This window comes from Gopherus evgoodei, chromosome 2 (genome assembly GCF_007399415.2).
Source record: "Gopherus evgoodei ecotype Sinaloan lineage chromosome 2, rGopEvg1_v1.p, whole genome shotgun sequence".
NCBI lineage: Eukaryota > Metazoa > Chordata > Testudines > Testudinidae > Gopherus > Gopherus evgoodei.
The window spans coordinates 255,522,587-255,545,329 of NC_044323.1; the positions used below are offsets into that span (position 1 = coordinate 255,522,587).

The following is a 22,743-nucleotide window of genomic DNA, read 5'->3' on the forward strand; positions in this document are numbered from 1 at the left end:
GTGCATTTATTTGTCAATAATTCTTTGTGCTCCTCTGCTCACTCCTGGCCCCTAATATTTTAGTGGTTTCAAGCTGTGTAATTTGACATAGCACAAAGGCATCATGTTTGAAAACAAGCAATGCCTGAATTTAATTTTAAATGTTACATTAGTTCATTTCTATGTGTGAGCAAATATTCCTTGAGAACAAAGATTTACAGATGTTTATTACTTGCATATATAATGAGTGGCTATAGTCTACATTTAAAAATAATTGCCTTGAAGATTAAAATACAAGAGTTAGAGTTAAAGCTTGGAACAAAATAATTACATTTTACAACTCTACTAAGAATATGAAAGTTAATTTTTAAAAACGCTTTTCAGAAAAGAGATTGCATGACTTAGGAATGAGGTCTAGAGCCTTGACCTGTAGTCTAACTCTTGCCGTAACAGTCACTAAAGTTGTTAATATCTGATTGACATTTGGTAGTGTTACTTCATTTTCCAGTTGTAAGTGTCCATATTGTGACAAATATGGCAATTTCCTGCAATGTCTTTGAAATACCTTATTGTATTTAGTTTATGTGTTACTGTGGGCAGGGATTGTGTGTAACCTCTATGGGGGGAAATGCGATACTGCATGAGGTTACAATATCTATCTTTGGGGTCCATTGATTTAAATAAATGGTTTGTGTTCTACAACTAACAATAGGAGGTGATTAGGCAAATTCATTCAGGTTCTAACACCTTCAGAGAAGTACTGCCTGCCGTGTCACATAAGTGGGACATGGGCAGTCATATCTAGTGGTTGGAGGAGTCATACCTAATGGTCAGAGTGGGAGTCATGCCTAGTGGTTAGAACAGGAATCGGGGCCTAGGGTCAGAGCCTGAATCAGAGGCTGGGTGCCCAAGCCAAGGGTCACAGTGAGAGTTGGGAGACTGGAGTCCGAGGCCAGATGCCAGAGCTGAAGTCAGAGGTTAGGAATCAGAGCTGAGGGTCAGAACCGGCTTACGTGGAATGAGGCAAGGCAGGAGCAGGGCTATGTCCAAGACAGGAGCTGGGCTGCGGATAATAAGGCACAGGAACTGTCATAGCCATAGGTGAGTGCTGTTAACTGCTGAACTGTTACTGAGTATAAGACCTGGTCTGCTAATGATGGCTATTCCAATCAATCAGGCAGCATAGCCACTCAGGCAGCCTACTTCAAACCAGTTGTGCTTGTTAGGTTGGCCAGAGCTGGCTCTGCTGTAGGCCCTGTTTCCTGACACCACCCACTGGAGAGGCTTACATATACAGGTTCAGACTGGATTTTCAGAGACCAGTAGAAAAAGAAAGGGCTTTTGGGTCAAGAGCCTGAGTTTAACTGACTCAGGGCCTTCTTTCTGATCCAGGAAATGTACCTTCTATCCAAGGAGGGGCCCCAATTCTTGTGGAAAGATCGGAAAGACTTGACTTAATAGGGCCCTGCGAGATTGATGGGTGACCTCTGTCAAACTTTTTAGCAAGCAAGCAAGTTTTCATATGCTTTTTCTATAATGCTTTACCTGAAGAATAAATGTGCTTGCCCAGAAAAGGCTGGATAGTAGCTTATAACTGTGGGCAACACACTAGTCATAGCCTTTGGAGAGTAAGGAAAGTGTAGACGTTGGTCTTTCGAGGAAGCATGGCTTGCTGGAGATATTGCATTATAATCTAGGAAGCGATGCAGCCTTAAAACCCCAGTCAAGAGGAAGTGAGATGTGGATCTCTGTCCAAGAGAGGTGACAGTTAGGAGGTAGGAGCCTAAAGTGGGTGCCCTTGGTGGACCACGAAGGGAGAATAAAAGTGCAGTTGCCCTGATACTTGGTGTTCTGACTCCAGTTTCCAGTCGTAAGTGGCCCTATCACAAAAAAACACCATCACAACAGGCATAAATTGGCACTATGCTAGCAATCTCAGTAGACAAGCCAAAGACTGAATGGACATGATGACTGAGCTACTCTTCCACTGACCTGCTATATGACCTTGGGCAAATCACTTCTGTGCCTTTCTCTTGCCAACCTTTCTTTTGTCTAATTAGATTGTCAGCTCTTTGTGGCAGGGAATGTCTCTGTGCTGCAGTCGCAATTCAGGGCTTGTCTACATCACAAAGTTGCAGCGCTGGTGAGGGGGTCACAGCGCTGCAACTTAGGAGGTGTACACATCTGCAGGGCATCACCAGCGCTGCAAATCCCTGTTTGCAGCGCTGGCCGTACTCCCGTTTTGTCTCGGGTGTAGAGGATCCAGCGCTGGTGATCCAGCGCTGATAATCAAGTGTAGACACTTACCAGCGTTTTTCTTGACCTCCGTGGAATAAGCAGGTATCCCAGCATACCTGAGGAAGCCTCTCTGGTAATCAAGCAGGTCTCCTTCCCCGCGGTTTGCTCCGGTGTTCTCCGAATCCCCCCCCCAAGCAAGTCTCCTTCCCCGCGGTTTGCTCTCACGTTCCCCGAACCCCGGAGCAAGCAGGTCTCCTTCCCCACGGTGTGCTCTCGCGTTCCCCGAACCCCCGAGCAAGCAGGTCTCCTTCCCCGCGGTGTGCTCTCGCGTTCCCCGAACCCCCGAGCAAGCAGGTCTCCTTCCCCGCGGTGTGCTCTCGTGTTCCCCGAACCCCCGAGCAAGCAGGTCTCCTTCCCCGCGGTTTGCTCTCGCGTTCCCCGAACCCCCATGCAAGCAGGTCTCCTTCCCCGCGTTTTGCAGGGGGGTTCGGGGAACGCGAGAGCAAACCGCGGGGAAGGAGACCTGCTTGCACGGGGGTTCGGGAACGCGAGAGCAAACCGCGGGGAAGGAGACCTGCTTCCCCGCGGTTTGCTCTCGCGTTCCCTGAACCCCCCTTGAAGCCGCCCAACAGCGCTGCAGTGTGGCCACATCTAACACCACTTGCAGCGCTGGTTGCTGTAAGTGTGGCCACTCTGCAGCGCTGGCCCTATACAGCTGTACTAATACAGCTGTAACAACCAGCGCTGCAAAATTGTAGATGTAGACATACCCTCAGTCACAGTAGCACAGGCTGTACAAGCCCACTCGGGACCTGGGTATGTATTCTAGCCTGTGCTGTTGCCCTGCTGCTGAGTCTACACTGCTATTGTTATTCAGGCTAACTAGATCACAGCTAGTTTGTGTATGTCTACACATACTGCAGTCACACGTCTAATTGCAATGTAGACAAGCCTATATGTTTATGACATGCCTAGCACAATGGGACCCTAATCTCAGCTGGGACCTCTAGGTGCTAATTGAATACAAAAAATAATTAATAATATTAGGTATCTTGAATACTAACTGAATTCCTTTCTCCTACAAGAATGTAAATGATTCTGTCCAGTTAACTTTTGATCGGTGCAGTAGTGAAGAAAACTAATTTAAAACTCTCTTCAGTGACTGAATACATAGACAATCTAAGAGCCCTCCACTTTAAAAAGCAAAAACAAAAAAACCCTCTCTGTTCTTGGTAGACACTGATCAGAGTAGTGAAAGGTACACTCAATGGTGAAAACTTATCCCTTGGGAATAGGGTTAGCTAACAAGTACTATTGGAGTTAAATTCAGCACCAAAAAGAAAGAGACCTTGTTTCAAAAGCTTGTTTCTTCCAATAGGCTGAAAGAACTATCTTCAATCTATTTATAAACATCTTAAATATATTTCTTTATTGTTGGTGATTATTGGTCAATACAATATCTGCTCTCCAGTTCTTCCATCAAGCTTTTTAAAAACTTGCCTTTTGTTTGGTATGTTTCAGTAGAACACAAAGGGGAATATTGGCTCAACTAATATGATACACATAAGTTGATACCAGTGTTAGTATTACTATATCAGAATATGTTGTTTACATAGCAGCATTTTGCCCTTGTCATAAACCTCATAACTGATAGCACACACAATTGAAATAAATATCCTTTTTTATCCATAATGCTCATTAGCAAGCTTGTAAAAGCAGCAAAGAGTCCTGTGCCACCTTATAGACTAACAGAAGTTTTGGAGCATGAGCTTTCATGCGTGAATACTCACTTCGTCGGATGCAAGCTTGTATAGAGTTGCTGGAGAGAAGATCTCTACCACAATAGGAAATAATTTAAATTATGTTCTTTTCATACAGTTGGTGCTTGTCACTTCACCACTATTTGTTGGAAGTAGAAAGAGAGGCTCTGAAGGAATACCTTATAACAAAGAAGCAAAACACCAGATACCAATTTCCCCAATAAGTCCAGCAAGATTTTCAACCAGGAATCAGCAGACTTTTCAACTTTACATAGTCAGTTGTATGTAAGCACCCTAGGAATGTGATTAACCTATTTTTTCTGAAGTTTCAACAGCAAAAAGAAGGTAGCAGTCATAGTCGAATAATGAAAATGATCAGATAAGAAACTAATATTTTGAACTGTAAAGTTTGTTGTAGCATTGTGTTGAAATCTCTAATACTTTTCAGAGATGCTGAATAATCTGCATCTCCCATTGACTTCATTTGGAACTGTGGGTGCTCCACAAGTGTGAAAAATCAGTCTCTATGTATCTCAACTGAGGCAGTCAAAATCACTAGATGCTTTTGAAAATTTTGGTGTTAATCTTATGGGCCTGTTTTTTCAAAGCATTTACAAGTAGCTTGATTTCAATGACTTATACTCCTGTGAGCAAAATTAAGCAGCTTCTGAAATGCTTTGTAGGATTGTGGCCTTAGAAAGATGTAGTACATTTCAAAGGTACATTTTTTAATAACTGCAATGTACCCAGGTAATTTCATTGAAGTCAGTGAAGTTACACCAGGAAAGTCTGTATCAGCACTTTTTTTTTAAAAAAGGAAGTAATTTAGGCCCTTTCCTTTTTCAGTACTTCACTTGTCCAGGTCTTATTTTTGGTGAAACGCTTTAGTAGAAAATATTCACCCTTAGCACTAAAATGTAACTTGGCAAATTGCATTAAAGAGAGTCTTGGTATTTTCTGTCAAAAGTATGCAGCAATTTTGAGTGTACATGTCTTCAGCAAAGCTGAACAGCCTCTCTGCTGGAATGCTCCTTGGAGGAGCTCCAAGAAATGTCTTTGTAACTGCTGCATGATTTGGCAAACTGGTTGTATTCAGCTTCCATAATTCCACAGGATTAGCAGACCAGCCTTTGCAGGGGTCTGACTGATAAAGTCACAGCCCCAGATTGACTGCTGTTGAGGAAACTTGCTAAAATTTCAACAGAACTTTCACCCCTCAACCTCAGAGACTTGCATTATCCAGGTGAGATTTGTTGATCAGTTGCTCCATAGATAACTGTTCCTGTTTTCAGCTTTATCTTGGCACGTAAGTTTCCCCTTATTCAGCCAGATTTGCTCTGCTAGGCTTAGAGTAGAATCCTTGAAATCAAAACATTGGCATCAGACCTGCAGGAGTACTTCTTAACTAGCAAATCCAGGATACAAGACATTTTGTTTGACCTTGTTTTGAGTGTGGCTGAACGATGAAGCAATGTAGCTAGCTCAGAATTTGATTTCTTAGTATTGGTCCCTTTGCCTCTTACGTGTAAATTCTCCTAGTCTTTCAGTCCCCAAAACTCCAGCCTTTAGCTTCGTCTTTTCTCTCACTTGATCACATCCTTTGCCATGGTCCAGATCATCCTGTCCTAAGGTAAAAACCATAGGAGGGAGTTATGGGGGAGAAGGTATTTGTGAGGTATTCTTATTTGTTCAGTTGTAAAAGATGGCTTTTGTCTTCCTGTGGAAAAGGCTGCAAAGTCTACCCACATATCTAGCCACCTCACACTCTTCCCATGTCCCTACCCACTGCCTCTGGTCCAGTAGCTTCATGTTTCCAGTGCATTGTCTGCTGGTTTTGTGTTGGGGTGGGCTCAGCTCTTTCAAATGTTTATTATTTTTTCCTGCTGCCAAAAGTTTCCTGAGAAAGTGTAACAGGAGAAGGAAAATGATAATCCTTAACAGTTTATAGCTCAACTAAACCCAAACTGGATGACACGGAGAAATGAAAGGCATGTGTGTATCCCCAGGTATGCTCTAATCAATAAAGGTACTAGAGATTCTCAGACAAAAAGTTGCAAGAATTTTTTATAATGGGAAGTGTTGTATGCCCTAAATAAGATGGTCTGTCATCCCACCCTAAATATGCATGCATCCTTTTGTCTTTTCTTAAAAACCAGTTCCTTCAAATAAAATGTAATTTTATTTCTGTTCCGTGACTTCCCTTAAGTTTGTAAATATCTTGCTAGTATAGAGATTTTGCCCAAAAGTGAATTCAGTATTTGAGGGGTGGCTGCCAACACGTAGGAGAGAGAAAATGTTTCCTCCCTACTCTTGTAATGTGATGTATTTGTGCATGCTGTCCAAATCGCCACTGATTTTACAGTTGCCTTTTCACACCACCAGTTTGTATCTACTATAAGTCACATCAGTTGTAACATTCACATCATTGTGCCTCTTTTAGGATTATTGCTTTACAAATATCCTCCTCCCATTGAATGTGTTTCACTCAGTTACTTCCTTATTTGAGATTCCAGCTAGACTCACATCTTGGTCTTGTGCTTCTAATCCAAAAGGATGACATTTTTCCTTGGCAAGGATTTTTAATCTTGGATTACTTCACTGATAGTTATTTCTGCTATTTTATCTCCACTTTTGTTTGGTTTTAGCATTGCTCTATGATTAACTGTTGTCCATTTTCTCTATTTATATTTTTTTGTTTTGGCCTTCACTGTTTCTTGGACAAATTGCAGACTGACCCTTGCTGTCTGTTTTGTTGTGGAACTCTTCAGGTATTTGATGATGTGATTTTCTAGGCTTGTTGTCAATTGTTTTAGTAGCAGCTAATGAGTGAGATGACATCAAAGTATCATACTGAGAGACTGAGGCTTTCAGCTGAAAAGTTTAGTGCAGTTTTGCCTTTCCACTTTGGCTACATTATACAATGGTACTTTAAATATGGGTATAAAAAGGTTACATTCTTCAACTGGGTAGCATGTAGCTGTACCTGTAACACCTCTGGCAAGGCCGTCTCCAATCTCAGATCCCAAATCCTTTGTAAACGCTTTATTTCTTACTATGTCTACAGTAGTCATTTTCATTGCTTACAAAGAATACTTAAAAAAAACAACCACCTACAGGCCAGCTCCTGAGCTATTGTAAATCAGCATAGTTCTGCTGAAGTCAACTGAAGGAACTATGCTGGTATTCACCAGCTCAAGAGCTGTACCTACATCTGCTACGTCAGGCTTCAAGGTCCACATATGGTAAGACTTCCATGTTGTATCAAGTTTCCTTCCCTCCTCAAGTTCTAGATGCAAAAAAGCTAATTAGAAGGACTCTATAGTGCAAGTCATAATTTTAACTTTGACTGGGTGGGTTCCCAGAGCCAAGAGCCTTAACTGATGATTATCTAGGATGATGTTTCATTCACAAATCTTGGCAACACTGGAGAGCAATCCTGGAGAAATACCTGTTTTACTATTCACATTTCAGGTTTTTAAAGCATTTTGCTGCTTTCTCTTTCCATATGATGGAAGAACCCTCCTTCTAATGTTGCAAATCCACCTAACTTTCAAGCCATCTTATTGCACAGCTGTCACAACAAACTTTCTCTTAGGTGTCACTAAATGTATCCGACATCTCTGTTCAGCATGCAAGTTCTTTCTCCTTAGCCTGGGGCTTTTTAGTGTAATCTGATGTTATCCTAACCACTGTATGTATTTCAAAATATATGATTTCCTGCATTCCTTGGAGGACAATCATACTGTACATAGTTGGGGAAACAATACTTCACAGATTTCGACCTTTAGCAATTAAGTGGTTATTATCCTAAACCTATTGTTTCCTTTCCACATTTCCCATAACCGTGACCCTTGTGAACTGTATTCTTTCTGTCTGTATTTTTTTTTCAACTGGGATTTTGGCAAACCTTACCACAGTGGAATAGGTGAATTTCTCAGACACTTATTCAGTCAAGTTTCTCTCTGTGTGATGCACCGGGCCATGGGTGGTCTTGCCTAATGGTCATAGCAGGAGGCTGGTCTCGTGATTGGAGCAGAGGTGACCAGAGCCCAAATCAGGAGCTGAGTTATCATACACAGGGGGCTAGCAGGAGCTGAGAGTCAGGAATCAGGATCAGAGGGTCAGAGCCAGAGTATCAGCTGGAGCAAAGGTCTTGAGTGAGGGCCAGGAGCAAGGAGCAGGACCAGTGAGACAGCTGCAGACATAGAATGCTATTAAACAGCCAGGGACACAGGGCTGCTGCAGAGTTAAAGAAGGTGCCTGCTGGAGTCTTCAGCCACTCAGGGGCCAGGTTAATTAGCTGAGGGCAATGAGCTGCATCTGGGTGACAGTACCCCACTCCTTACAGGGTGCCTTCCAGGAGCCCTTGGATCTGGACTGTCAGGATGGGCCTGGTGGAAAACCCATCGTAGGTCTGGGTAGGGTTGCCAACTTTCTACTAGCACAAAACTGAACACCCTGGCCCCGCCCCTGCCCCACCTTCTGAGGCCCCGTTCACCCACTTACTGCATCTCCCCTTCCTCTGTCGCTCACTCTTCTCATTTTCACCGCACTGGCTCAGGGGTTGGGATGCACAATGGGATGCAGGCTCTGGGGTGGGTCCAGAAATGAGGGGTTCAGGGTATGGGAGGGGGCTTCATGTTGGGCAGCGGATTGGGGTGCAGGGGGGATGAGGGGCAGGGATGAGGGATCTGGGGTGCAGGAGAGGGCTTTGGGCTGGGGGTTCGGAGTGAGGGAATGAGGCTCCAGGCTGGGGCAGGGGGTTGGGGCATGGGGTGGGTGAGGACTCTGGCTGGGAGTGTGGGCTCAGGGGTGGGGCTGAAGATGAGGGTTTTGGGTGCAGGAGGGTGCTCTGGGCTGGGATTGAGAAGTTTGCAGGGCAGGAGGGGGATCAGGGTTGGGTTAGGGGGTTGGGGCATGGGAGGGGGTCGGGGTGCAGACTCCAGGTGCGTGCTGTCCCATCCACAGCTGCTGCCACTGCAGCTCCCATGGTTCCTGGCCAATGGGAGCTGTGGAGCTGGCACTTGGGGGTAAGGCAGGCTCCCTGCTTGCTGTGGCTCTGCATGGCTCCCAAAACCAGCAGCATGTCCCCCCTCCGGCTCCTATGCTCCTATGCCCCTATGCCTTAGCTCCACTGCACTGCCGACCTCACTTTTAAGGGCCCAGTGCTGACTGGAGCCACCAGCGTGCCTTTTCAACTGGGAGTTCCAGTCATAAACTGGACACCTGGCAACCCTAGGTCTGAGGCATGAATGTTCTCCTCAAGTTCCCAAGATTGTTCATCTGGACTCTACCGTTCCCAATCTGTGAGGCAGAATATCTTGCCCTGCACCCACTGGAGTATAGAATCTGCCTGACTATATATTTTCCCTGGCCTGGACAGTTATCAGTGGGGGCAGCGAGTTGAAGCAGTCCAAAAATGGGTTTTCTGTGTGTGGTGTCAAGATTGGGCCATGGACGGTGGGGTGGATTTTCAGATTCTGGAAGCTATAACTTAAAGGTTGATTTATTTAATGATTGGGAACGGACCATTATACTAGTGATCCAATCTTGCTGATGGGCGCTTGGATTTTAATTTCAGGTAGACACCCAGACCTTGTCCCCCACAGCAAAGCTGGATTTGTCCTGCAGTAGATGTTTAACCCAACGGTATGCTGCAGGAGCTGGAGAGTCCACAGGGAAGTCTGGATGAAAGCATAATTCGCAATTGGCAAAGAAATGGCTTTGCACTGGGGAACTTTTAATACACTCCAGCAGAATCCACAGGGACAGTTGGTGCATGACATGCTGGTGCATGCTAGAATTCACACCCCAACTGGTGCACATCAGTGCACCATGTGGACAAGCCCTCAGGTTTCTATTTTTTTAAATCACCCTAGTTTCTAATTTTATCTTTGTTTTTCTGTAGTGAAGAGTCTGCAAGTTAGTTCTAACACCCTTTTCAAATTCCCTGTTGAAAGCATGTACTTGCTAAACACTTGCTTTGCTTTTTAGTGTCTTATTTTGCAGCCTACATTCTAACAAAGTGCTGAGTTTTGTTTTCAAATGATTGATTAAATATGCTGAGTAATCATTAAGTCCCATTACTGTTAATCTCTCTGGTACAGTTGTTTTCGTTTGCTAAATCTGATTAATATCTGACTATTGGAATATGTAAGGATCAGCACGTTATTTTCCCAGCTGATTCATTGAAATGCTGAATTTCATTTTCCGTGGACTGAGACAACAGATGCTCTGTTCTCTTTCTGCATAAGGAGCAGAGTGCTTGCTGTATTGTAGTATAACAGAGCATGATGTTACTTTGTCAAGTAATGAATGATTCCTACAGTGTACTAATGACTGAGCACATCCTGCTGGGCTGCTCCAGGAGAGCATTATAAACCTCACTGCCATCCTTTCACCCTTGAACAAGTTTCAATCACAATTCTTACGCTCCTCCCAAAGGGAGGAAGCAGGGTCGTGAGCTAGACCTCTGCCACGCATGGTCAGTGGATTGCTGGGGCAAATGATGGGGAGTATGCTGCACCTGCAAAAGCCTTTAGCCACACATGTGCTCCCCTTGTGCATTGGGAAGCTCCAAGAGGAATTCTGGTATCTAGATACAATTCCTCATGGAGCTCCCCTTGGGGTGGTACCAGTACTCAGAGTGTGGTTGAGCCCTGTACAGTAACTCATCAACTAAAGTCATCCCAGTTAACTTAGTTTCATTGTTACTTTGCTGATCAATTAGAGAACATGCTCATTAAAAGTTGCGCAGTGCTCCCTTATAATGTTGTTTGGCAGCTGCCTGCTTTGTCCACTTCTTTCAGAAAGAGCAGCCCATTGGAGCTAGCTGCAAGGGCTTGGAACCAGGGTTGACCAGCAGCCCCCCATCAGCTCCCTGCTCCCTAAGTTCCCTGTGCGGCAGCTGCCCAGCAGGCTATCAATTGCCGGGCAATTCAGCTGTCCCTCGCCCCACTGCCGTGTGCTGCTCCTGCCCTCTGCCTTGGAGCTGCTCTCAGGAGCCTCCTGCTTGCTGTGCAAGGGGTTGAGGTGGGGAGAAGGATGCTAATGTCAGGATGTCTCCCTCCCATCCTGCTCCTGCCCCCCATCTTCACAGAGCAGAGGGGGACCCAACAAGGCTCAGCATGGAGGGAGCTTGCTGGCAGCAATGGCTGTCTCAACTTGCTGATCTACTTAAAAAGGCAATGTACTTAGAGTGGGGTCAGCATACTTAAAGGGGCAATGCACATCTCTCACACACACTGTGTCTCTGCCTCTCTCTGCCATGCTGTCTCCCCTCCCTCCCTCTATTGGTGCTGCCTTGTACCGTGCGAGACTACAGTAGCAACAATGTGTTAACCCTTGAGAGCTCAGCTGAATGCTAGTTCATCATTTAACAGTAAGGCTTTCCCTGGGAAATATTCCACCCTCTGACTTCACCACTTCAACCAGCTTCACAATCATCATTGCGGTGTACAGTATTAAATTGTTTGTTTAAAGCTTAAACTGTGTGTATATATATGTGTGTGCATACACATAGTAAACATAGTACACATAGTAAATACACATATATAAAATAGTCTTTTATCTGGTGAAAATTTTTTCCCTGGAACCTACCCCCCCCATTTACATTAATTCTTATGGGGAAATTGGATTCATTTAACATTGTTTCACTTGAAGTAGCATTTTTCAGACACATAACTACAATGTTAAGTGAGGAGTTACTGTAGCAGCAATCTCCTCGTGAAAAATGCATTTCTGAGTTAAGCAGTTCAGTTTTCTGACTAAAAAGAATACAGTAAGTTGAAAATTTGTATCTAGATGCATTTGCAAACTTTATTTTTTTTAATTTGTGTTTCCTATATAAAAACTGCTAACTCCATCAGCTTTGTTCAGGGGATTGCAAACACTAAACTCCCCCTTCCCAAAACCTCTCAAATCTTGATGCTAACTCTGCTAAATCCTTGTCTTATTCCACATTGCAGAAGTTCAGTTTATGGTAAAAATCAGATTAGCTCATTTACTTGCATATCATCCCCACAAATTTGGCAAAATCAGAGGAAAGTGAACAGAGTAGTCCTGAGAAAATTACTAATGTCTCTACCAGAGGGTGGCTAGGAGCCTGTAATTAACTAGTCCAAGGAGAAGGAACATGGGGAAAACATACTGCTTAGCAATAAAAACACGCTAGTATTCTGGCTGTAGTGTAACCATATACACCTCTACCCTGATAGAACATGACCCGATATAACACAAATTTGGATACAATGCGGTAAAGCAGCGGGGAGCCCCGGGCTTTTTAAAGTGCCACCTGAGCCCCGCTGCTTTACCACGTTATATCTGAATTCGTGTGGAGCCCCGAGCCCTTTAAATCTCTATCTGGGGTATGGCAGCCAGGCTGCTGCGGGGAGCCCTGGGCCCTTTAAATCCCTGCCCAAGCCCCACTGCTGGAGCTCTGGCGGTGATTTAAAGGGCTTGGGGCTCCCTGCAGCAGCTGGAGCACCGGGCCCTTTAAATCACCACTGGGGAAGCCGGTTCAGTCTGGCATGGCGTACCAGTCCAAACCAGATATAACGTGGTCTCACCTATAAGACGATGAAATTTTTTGGCTCCCAAGGTAGAGGTGTAATAAACAATAACTTAATCTATACCTCTGCCTTTATAGTTCCCTCTCTGAATGCCCTGAGGTAATTCTCAAACTCATCTGCTCTTTCATTCTGTGCCTCTAAGGACTTTGCACTGTCAGCATCCCAGAACAGATTATGGATCCTTTTCTGGATCTCAATTTAAAAGTCTAGCAGTTGGGTCTCCCAAAAATGATGTGGGCTGGCCTCTTCTGTTCCCTTTGACTCCAAGGTCCACAGGCTATGCTACTTTTCCATATGTTTAGGTATACACATGCTTTCTTTAAGTAGCACAAAGACACGTCTATCCTGCCTATGTGCTAAGTGCTTACTAGCTTACTACTGAAATCATTGCTTCAGCTCCTTCCAACATGCTACCAAGCCAGACCCTCACAATCTAGTGGTCTCCTTACCATAGAGAACCCGATATGGGAGAAAGAAGACCCCTTAAGCCCTGAAGCCTTTCCTTTGTCTCTGTGGTGGATATATGAACACCAATGGGCTCTTCCTAGAGAGAGTCTACTTGGGGAAGGAGCACATCAGCTCATAGCTGGTATATGATCAAGAGGAAGGTATTGTAGTTTTTATGGTCACTGAGACTGCTCTGGATGGATATGATTCTGCAGTAAGATCCTGAGAAACATCAAAGTATCTTAACAGTTTGGATACCTTGGCTACTGCGCATTTCCATATTTTAAATTGGTCTAGGTTTCTTGTAAGTTTAACACCTAAATGTATTGGGTACCTAATATTTAGAGGGCTTGCTGTTGTTCTTAACTCTATGGTTCTTGAAAGGTAATATGAAATCAAACCAGTGTGTGCCTGCAATCTTTACCTCAACAAAGATTTTTGTGTGGAAATATAAATACAGTAACTCCCCACTTAATGTCCTCTCGCTTAACATTGTTTCAATCTTACGTCCCTTCTCCATTACAGAACATGCTCGTTTAAAGTTGTGCAATGCTCCGCTATAACGTTGTTTGGCTGCCAGCTTTATCCACGGTTGGCAGCCCCTATCAGCTCCCCTATGCCCCCCCCAGCGCCTCCTGCCCTCTGGAGGACCCCGCAGATCAGCACCTTCCCTCTGCTCCCCCGCCTCCTCCCTGCGACAATCAGCTGATTTGCAGCATGCACGAGGGAGTGGGAAGGAGGGAGGATGTGGTGTGCAGGCTCCCCCTGCCTCCCGAATGCAGCAAACCAGCTGATTGCCATGGGCGGGAGGCAGGAGAGAGAGAGGAGAGTCTTTGCGACATTCAGGAAGGAGGGGGGAGGAGAGAGGACATGGCATGCAGCCTCCCCCCTGCCTCCTGCCTGTGGCAATCAGCTGGTTTGCAGCATTCAGGAGAAAGGGGGAGCCTGCGTGCTGTGTCCTCTCCCTCTGCCTCCTGAACACAGCAAACCAGCTGATTGCCACGGGCAGGAGGCAGGGGAGGGAGGAGCGAGGACGCAGTGTGCAGAGTAAAGGAGGAGGAGGTGGGAGAGGGAAGAAGAGGCAGGTTAAAGGTGGGGACTTGGGGGAAGCAGTGGAATGGGTGGGGTGAGGGTTAACCCCGCACCTCCAGCAAAGTCGGTGCCTGTGCTTACAAGAACAACAAGAGGAGCAGTGTAACAATTCACCCTCTTCCACTCTCTGATTCCACCACTTCAACCAAACTTCATATTCAGCAATGATGATTATAGTATTAAGTTGTTTCTTTAAAATTGTTTAAAATGTATATAATGCCTTTCGTCTGGCAAACTTTTTTTCCCTGGAACCTAACCCCTCCATTTACGTTAATTCTTATGGGGAAATTGGATTAGCTTAACATCATTTTGCTTAAAGTTGCATTTTTCAGGAACATAACTACAGAGTTAAGTGAGGAGTTACTATATACATTTAAAGATGGTGAAACTAATGAAGGAGAAGAAAGGGTTCAGAGCACAAGGAGTAGAAAAAAGAATAGATATGGGGTCAGCAGTAGTCAGATTAAAAAGCACCTTTGGAATAATGAAGTTCTAAGATGAATTTAAAAAAAAAGAGCTGAGAAATGGACCAAGATAGATGTCAAGGAGAAGTGAGTATATCAACATAGGGTCCACTGCAAGAAATGTGTGTTCAGAAAAAGGGTTGAGGAGTTCTTAAATACTTTGGTTATAGAGCACTTTTTTCATTTCCAAAGCACTTTATGAGCATTCACTCAATTAGTCCCTTGTCCCTGCACAGAACAATTATTACCAAGAATTACATCCTCTGTAGAGTAAACTATACATTTTGCATTTAGAATTAAGGTTTTGCTAAAATAAAAACATGTTTTGTTCTCTCTGAAAAATATGATTTCTTACTATTAGTTATAAAGAGTGCATAAATGTGTGAAAGGAGTGTATCAAATCCTTCAGGGACTATTTGGCATAGTATTCTTATTTTTAAAAAGGTCTCAACATCTGTAGATTTAAGGCCATCTAAAGGGTTTTAGTTTTCATTATTAAACTTTTAAAAAGTGTTTAATATTTAAGAGCATAATATTTAACATTCAGATAGCAGCTCAATTTAAATTCAAAGGAAGTGTAACAATTCTATCCTCTTGTGTATAGGAATGAAGAATTTTACATATTCTACCTTCCAATTCTTTTATAACCAAAAACACAACTAAGAAACTTACAAGCTTTCAAATGCTTCCAGAAGTTCCTGGGTCAGTTTACTTATATTTTAGACAAACTTTTTTTAAAGCGGTTGACAACTTGATGGAGATAAAACCAGTTGAGAACATCTAAAGTAGGGATAATGAAGATAGTTGCTGTCTTTTAAAGCATATGGCTTTAACAAAGATAAATATAGGTACCTAAAACAAATGTCACACTTATACAAATATCTGGACTCAGACTTAGAGATTGTATATTGAGAAATATCTGGTCACCCTCTGGTAAGGAAGCCATGTCCTAAGTGGTGTTTGACTGGCAGGCTAGAGAATGCCAACATTCAACTTGTTAATCAGAAGAGAAGTAACATGTTGGTAATATATAATCGTTCTTCAGAGTACAATAGGAGATCACAGGAATGTGAGTACTGTATAGTGCATACAGATACCTGGCAGGTATGCATTCCAGATTATTGAATTGTTAAATGTTATTCAAGGATAGAAGTTATGGGTTTTGTGAGCTGAGAAGCCTTGAATCAGGCACTCAGGGCCTGATTTTCAGAGATGTTAAGCACCCCCAGCTCCCATTGACATCAGAAATTCTGGCCTCAAGTGACTGGCTAAGAAACCTACTTCTCAGTTTAATCTCACATCTCTTATTCTTAGCTCATGGTGGCACTGGGATTTATTTAACATTTGTAAATTGCTTTGAGATCTTGGTTTTAAAAATACTATATAAAGTGCATATTATTGATTTATAGAGATGGTCAGTCTGAAACAATTGTCTTCACAAGAGGTTCAGAAGACTTTTTGTTCAGATGTATTGTGTGCTGACAGTAGTAATGCACTTTGTCCAGTGCTGGGTTAGCAGTAGGGGCCAATCCTACTTCCAGTGGAGTCAGTGGCAAACATCCCATCAACTTAAATGAAAGTAGCATTGAGTTTTTATTTAGTGCAGAATACTATTATTTAAAGAAATGTTGCATTCGAGTGGGTGAAATGTCTTTTTAAACAGCAATAAAGTTTGTGTCCAGTTGTTCAAGTATCTTTTTATGTTTGTCTTCAATAATTCTGTCTCTAAGTTGAGTTTACTTCTCCGCCACTTGAGTTTGCTTTGATCAGATTTGTATTTATCTTAGCCTGCTTGATAAATAACAAGAGTATTACTGATTGCTGAATGATTTAAGATTGTGTTTTTCCCTCCTCCAACAGGGCATCTGAGTAAAAGAAAAGGAAGGAAAATGAAATTCCTATTCTTAATAGCTTTCATCCATCTCTTACCACAATGCACCGGGAAACCTTTAAGGTGGGATGACTGCCACCAACACACTTTCAAAGAAATTAAAAGAGAAATAGCTGGGTATTCCGATATTGCCAAGGCTATTATTAACCTTGCAGTTTATGGCAATGCCCAGAACAGATCCTATGAAAGACTGGCACGTTTTGTTGACACCATTGGACCTAGACTCAGTGGCTCCAAAAATCTAGAGATGGCCATCAAATACATGTTCAGTGTCCTGCAGGATGATGGGCTGGAAAATGTCCACCTGGAGCCTGTAAAAGTGCCTCACTGGGAGAGGGGAGAAGAGTCTGCAATGATGTTGGCACCAAGGAACCACAGCATTGTTATTTTAGGACTTGGAAGCAGTGTTGCAACTCCTCCAGAAGGTAACACTTTACTACCTTTTGGCTTTATTATATGTTACTTTTAAAAATCAAAATGTATAATGGTACTAAAAGAATCCTCCAAATCAAGTCAGTAGACAAGCTAGTCCTCTCCTTCTGCCATAAAAATGCTGCGAGCCAGAGAGAACTATCTTTCTGGAACTTTCTGTGTGAGGTGTTACTTCAGGAACTTGCACTGTATTTAACTGGAGTTGACAGAGCTGCTTAAGTTTGGCCTGATTTTATCATTATTGTTGTTATTTATTATTATTCTTTGAACACTAAAACTGTAGCCTGTTCTCAAAAGAAGTCATCTCTTTCTGTACCTGTCCGCTTGAGGTTTTGCCATGATTGCCAATTAAAGGCAAAATGGTAGTCTGCCTCAATGACCATTCTGCTTCTGGTAATTTAGAGAAATTTGGACTTCCTCAAATCAGTTTACTAAACTGTGGTGCCTGAAATGCTAATGTCTTGTGAACTCAACTTTCTAATCTAGACAAAAGGGATGGGGCAGCATTGTCCAGAGAGTCGTACCATATACAACTATTGTGTGTTCCTCATATAATCTTATTTCCATAATACTTTGTGCTATTTAGTATTATCCTCTGTGAAAATGATCTTGGTTATGAAAGCTGATGAGTAAATTTTAATAAAGGCTAATTTTATTTCTTAAACTGTAAACTCATCTTGACAGGAGAGAGGTATGTGTATGCGCACGGAGCACCTAGCACATGATGAGCACTACTGAAATACACATTGTAAAGGCAATTTTTGTTTGGGAAATTTTACATTACAATATGCAAATAAGGGACCCAGGACAAATTGGAAATTTAAAATGGAAAATCAGTGTCATGATTTGGTGTCAGGACAACTTGTTGTTTTACAATCGTCTGGGGAAGGGGAGATGATGGTAGAGTTGCCAGGTGTCCAGTTTTGACCAGAAAGTCTGGTTGAAAGGGGACCTGTACAGTGTCCAGTCAGATATACTGATCAGACATCAAAAGTCTGGTTACTGAGGGGGAGGGAGATGCCGAGTCATCAACTGCTCAGCTGGGCCACCTTCTACCTGCATCTCATCCATTCAATGTGCAGTGGCAGTCAAAAAAGCAAACAGAATGTTGAGAATCATCAAGAAAAGGTTAGATAATAAGACAGAAAATATCATATTGTTTCTATATAAATCCATGGTACCCCCACACCTTGAATACTGCGTATAGATGTGGTCGTCCCATCTCAAAAAAGATATATTGGAATTGGAAAAGGTTCAAAAAAGGGCAACAAAAATGATTAGGGGTATAGAATGGATTCTGTATGAGGAGAGAATAATAAGACTGTGACTTTTCAGCCTGGAAAAGAGGTGACTAGGGGGGATATGATAGAGGTCTATAAAATCATGAGTGATATAGAGAAAGTAAATAAGGAAGTGTTATTTACTCCTTCTCATAATACAAGAACAAGGGGCCACCAAATGAAATTAATAGGTAGCAGGTTTAAAACAAACTATTTTTTCTTGCAATGCACTGTCAACCTCTGGAACTCCTTGCCAGAGGGTGTTGTGAAGGCTATTAGCTAGGATGGGCAGGATTGGTGTCCCTAGCCTATGTTTGCAAGAAGTTGGGGTTGGGTGACAGGGGATGGATCACTTCATGATAACCTGTCTGTTCATTCCCTTTGGGGCAGCTGCCATTGGCCACTATCGGTAGACAGGATAATGCGCTTGATGGACCTTTGGTCTTGACCCAGTATGGCCATTCTTATGTTCATGCAGCAGGCTCCACATCAGGCTGCAGCTCCTGTCCCAGCCTCCTGAGCAGAGGGAGCCCAGCTGGGAGTGAGGATGGGGACTGGAGGGTGTGGGGAAAAAGCAGTGAGCAATAGTGGGAGGAGGTAGAGGAGCAAGCCTGGGGCAGGGCCTGGGGGAAGAGGTGGAGCAGGGTGGATGATCTGGTTTTCAGAAATTAGAAAGTTGGCAACCCTATGATGGGGCGTAAACTTGTGCCTAAAATGAGAAACAATTAAGAAACTTTAGTAAATCAGCCTACTAGCCCATAATATTTATAAGGCTTAGGGCTTGTCTACATCAGAAAGTTGCAGCGCTGGTGAGGGAGTTACAGCGCTGCAACTTTGAAGGTGTACACATCTGCAGGGCATCACCAGCGCTGCAACTCCCTGTTTGCAGCGCTGGCCGTACTCCCGTTTTGTCTCGGGTGTAGAGGATCCAGCGCTGGTGATCCAGCGCTGGTAATCCAATGTAAACACTTACCAGCGCTTTTCTTGACCTCCGTGGAAGGAGGAAGCCTCTGGTAATCAAGCTGGTCTCCTTCCCCAGCTTGCTCTCGCGTTCCCGGAACCCCGAGCAAGCAGGTCTCCTTCCCTGCGGTTTGCAGGGGGGTTCGGGAACGCGAGAGCAAACCGGGAAAGGAGACCAGCTTCGCCGCGGTTTGCTCTCCCGTTCCCCGAGCAAGCAGGTCTCCTTCCCTGCGGTTTGCAGGGGGTTCGGGAACGCGAGAGCAAACCGCGGCGAAGCGGGTCTCCTTTCCCGGTTTGCTCTCGCGTTCCCGGAACCCCGAGCAAGCTGGTCTCCTTCCCTGCGGTTTGCAGGGGGGTTCGGGAACGCGAGAGCAAACCGCGGCGAAGTGGGTCTCCTTTCCCGGTTTGCTCTCGCGTTCCCGGAACCCCGAGCAAGCTGGTCTCCTTCCCTGCGGTTTGCAGGGGGGTTCGGGAACGCGAGAGCAAACCGCGGCGAAGCGGGTCTCCTTTCCCGGTTTGCTCTCTCGTTCCCGGAACCCCGAGCAAGCAGGTCTCCTTTCCTGCGGTTTGCAGGGGGTTCGGGAACGCGAGAGCAAACCGCGGCGAAGCGGGTCTCCTTTCCCGGTTTGCTCTCCCGTTCCCCGAACCCCCCCTTGAAGCCGCCCAACAGCGCTGCAGTGTGGCCACATCTAACACCACTTGCAGCACTGGTTGCTGTAAGTGTGGCCACTCTGCAGCGCTGGCCCTATACAGCTGTACTAATACAGCTGTAACTACCAGCGCTGCAAAATTTTAGATGTAGACATGGCCAGAGTGTTTGTAAAACCTATTTATAGTGTAGGTTAAATCCATTCATTAGGTGTTAAGTTTTTTTTTATCCATTCCACTTCCTATCCAAGCTACTTACAATGAAAACAATGAAAACAAAAACCATGTTCCCACTCTCAATCTAGAGTCATTGATGAGCACATCAGTAAGAAAACTAGTCTATGCACAATTTGCCTTCCTCAGTTATTTAGTTATTTACACTTGCCTTGCCTTACTCCTCTAGTTTTTCCAGGGAGACACTAAGTTTGCACCTTCTTAAATGGGCTGCACCTCTAATCAGGTTCTTCTCCTTCATTTGACTTCAAATGCACTGACTGTTGAAATATAATTGCTGTAGACAATAGTCTGACTCCCAGCCAGGAGAACTGTTTTGTCAGGAGAGGTCGGCTTGGCAACAAAGTCACATGGCATTGATTTGTGCATGTATGGGGAAGCTGGCAAAGGTGTCACCTGACAAAGAGAGAGAGTCATAAAGAGGGAGGCCGTGGTCTTTCTGGGGTTATTGGCCATTTTCTCGCTAGCTGAAAAGTAGAGAGGAGAAACCCTACATATAGGGGCCTTCATTAGATGTGGGCATGAAGAGACTGTCTGCTTTCCTGTGCTCAGTTGGCCCCAGGACTCCCAAGAGAAGCGGTCAGAGTAGTCAGGGGCAAAGGAAGCAGGCTGACCTAGGGAGAAGAAGACTCCATATTGTAGCCCTCAGTCCATGCAGTGAAGCAGAAGTACCCTGGACAGCCCAACGGATTCTGACTCCCTTCCCCACCCCCAAAGAATGGCGTGGGGAAGAAAATGAGCAGAGAAATGTATAGGGTTTAGTTTTCAGTATGATCTATATTCACTTGTGCATTATGTGATTAAGTAAAGGAGCAAATGTGTTTAGACTTGAGCAAAGTGTCTGAGTGTGAGTCATGTGCTTCATAACCACGACATGTCTCCAAAGGAAAGTAAACTATGAACCAGAAGCTTCATACCTTTTGGGATGGAGTTCTGGAAACTGGAGTGTTTAAGTACAGGGGAGTTTGAGGAGTCCGGATTTCGCTCAGAGGGTCTAGGTGGCTGGACTGCAGTTTCCAACTCTCAGGAGGGAGTGAAGGGGGAGTGATTTTTATGCACTATGGGCATGTGCCTCGGGACCCTGGGATTGGGGCAGTGGCTGGGCTCTGTTCAGGCTTTGTAAGCTGAAAACACCCAGGGACTGAGAAGCATGGATTCCTCTCAGAGCAGTTCAAGGGGTGGCTGGAAGGGAGCACCCAGCCAACTTTAACTAATGTTATGTCACCCCAAGATCAGTCTGTCTGTTTGGGCTGTGACACTGGGGAAGATATGCAGAATTGCTGAGTATTAGTGAGCTCCTGACCTGCACTTTCATTGATAGTTGAAGTAACTGCACAATTTAGGAGCTGTCTGGAAGGGAAATCCCCACTGCACAGGACTCCTAAGACAGTCTAACAAGGGTTTAGACACTGTGCTGCTTAGAGAGGTGCCCGCCCTAACAAGCACCTTAGTTTCAAACTTGAGACTGAAAATATGTTATCAGGTCTAGTCTACACTACAGAGTTAGATCTATATAAGGCAGCTTATGTCGACCTAACTGTGCAAGTATCTGCACTTAAATTTCGCTCCCACTGAAGTAACTGCCCCGCTATGCTGACTTAATAACTCCACCTCCATGAGCAGTGTAGATGTAGTTAGGTCAACTATAATTGGCTTTCAGGAGCCATCCAACAATGCCTGTACTGACAGTACAATCGATATAAGCACTCCTGGTGAAGACATGCCCAGTGACACAAGGAGCAAAGTGTAAACATGAACAAGTGATGTAATGACTGTGGCAGCTGTATGCCAACGTAAGTTAGGTTGACTTAATTTTGTAGTGTAGAAATGGTTTCAAACTGTTTTCTAAGATGGTGTTTGTCATTTCTGACTCCTGGGCAATTCATTTCCCAGACCTACTCCCTTTCTCCCAGATAGTGCTGTTTCCTGTGTCCTAATACCCAGAAAAGAAGGAAGGAAGGAGCTGCAGTAAATCACTTGTGAAATATTCTAATTAGTCCCCTCAGAGATTCATCAGCATTACTGATTTTTCATTTTATCCAAGAAGTTGTGGGAGTGATTCATCCTTTTGCTTGAAATACTGTAACTAAAAGTCCATGAAGAAACATCTGAGTCTTCAAGCATTGAATTGCTATTGGCTCATGGAAATGAGCATTTTAAAGATCCACAAATGTCATGCTTAGTTTCTCTTTGGAAAAGACATTGCTGTAAACCTACAGATTCAGCTATTAGAACTTCCCAATCAATGTAATGTTGATTTTCTCCAAACTTTTACAGAATAGCTTTTCTGAAGATTCATTTTTTAGGAAATGCATAGAACAATCCATTTGATGTTGGAGCATTTCCAATGTTTTGTTCTGCTGAAGAATAACTTTCACTTAGGGTCTGATGCACTTTATCAAAGAAGCAAAAAGGCAGTTACTTTTTGTCCAAGGAAGATGATGCAAGGATCAGACCATTTTTGAACTCCAATCTCCATACTTTTTTACACTCTTTCTGTATGAGTAGTATAATAAATATAACTACAATTATTGCTAGCCTACTTCAAGGTAGTACTACCAGGGCTAAGTATTATGTCAGGATGCCATGTTTCCAAATTCAGTCTCTTAAGTAAACAAATAAATAAAATAAGGTAGTGAGCGAAGGCTTGAATGCTTTAATAAAGAACAAATATATTTTCACTTTGTGTACTCTAAGATTTTTAAGGTGTTTTGTTCAAATGACAGAATTCCCCTTTGAGCAAAAAGT

The 22,743-nt window shown here is 43.8% G+C and overlaps 1 protein-coding gene across 2 annotated transcripts in view; it reads left to right on the forward strand.

Annotated features, from left to right (window-relative positions):
* The window catches only part of CPQ (carboxypeptidase Q), a 248,406-nt gene that overhangs the window by 17,106 nt on the left and 208,557 nt on the right, over positions 1–22,743 (forward strand). For both annotated transcript variants that reach the window (XM_030553530.1, XM_030553529.1), the window contains exon 2: positions 16,411–16,866. In XM_030553530.1, coding sequence (XP_030409390.1) covers positions 16,440–16,866 — 427 coding nt within the window. In that variant the 5' untranslated portion in view covers positions 16,411–16,439. The remainder of the gene's footprint in view (positions 1–16,410; positions 16,867–22,743) is intronic.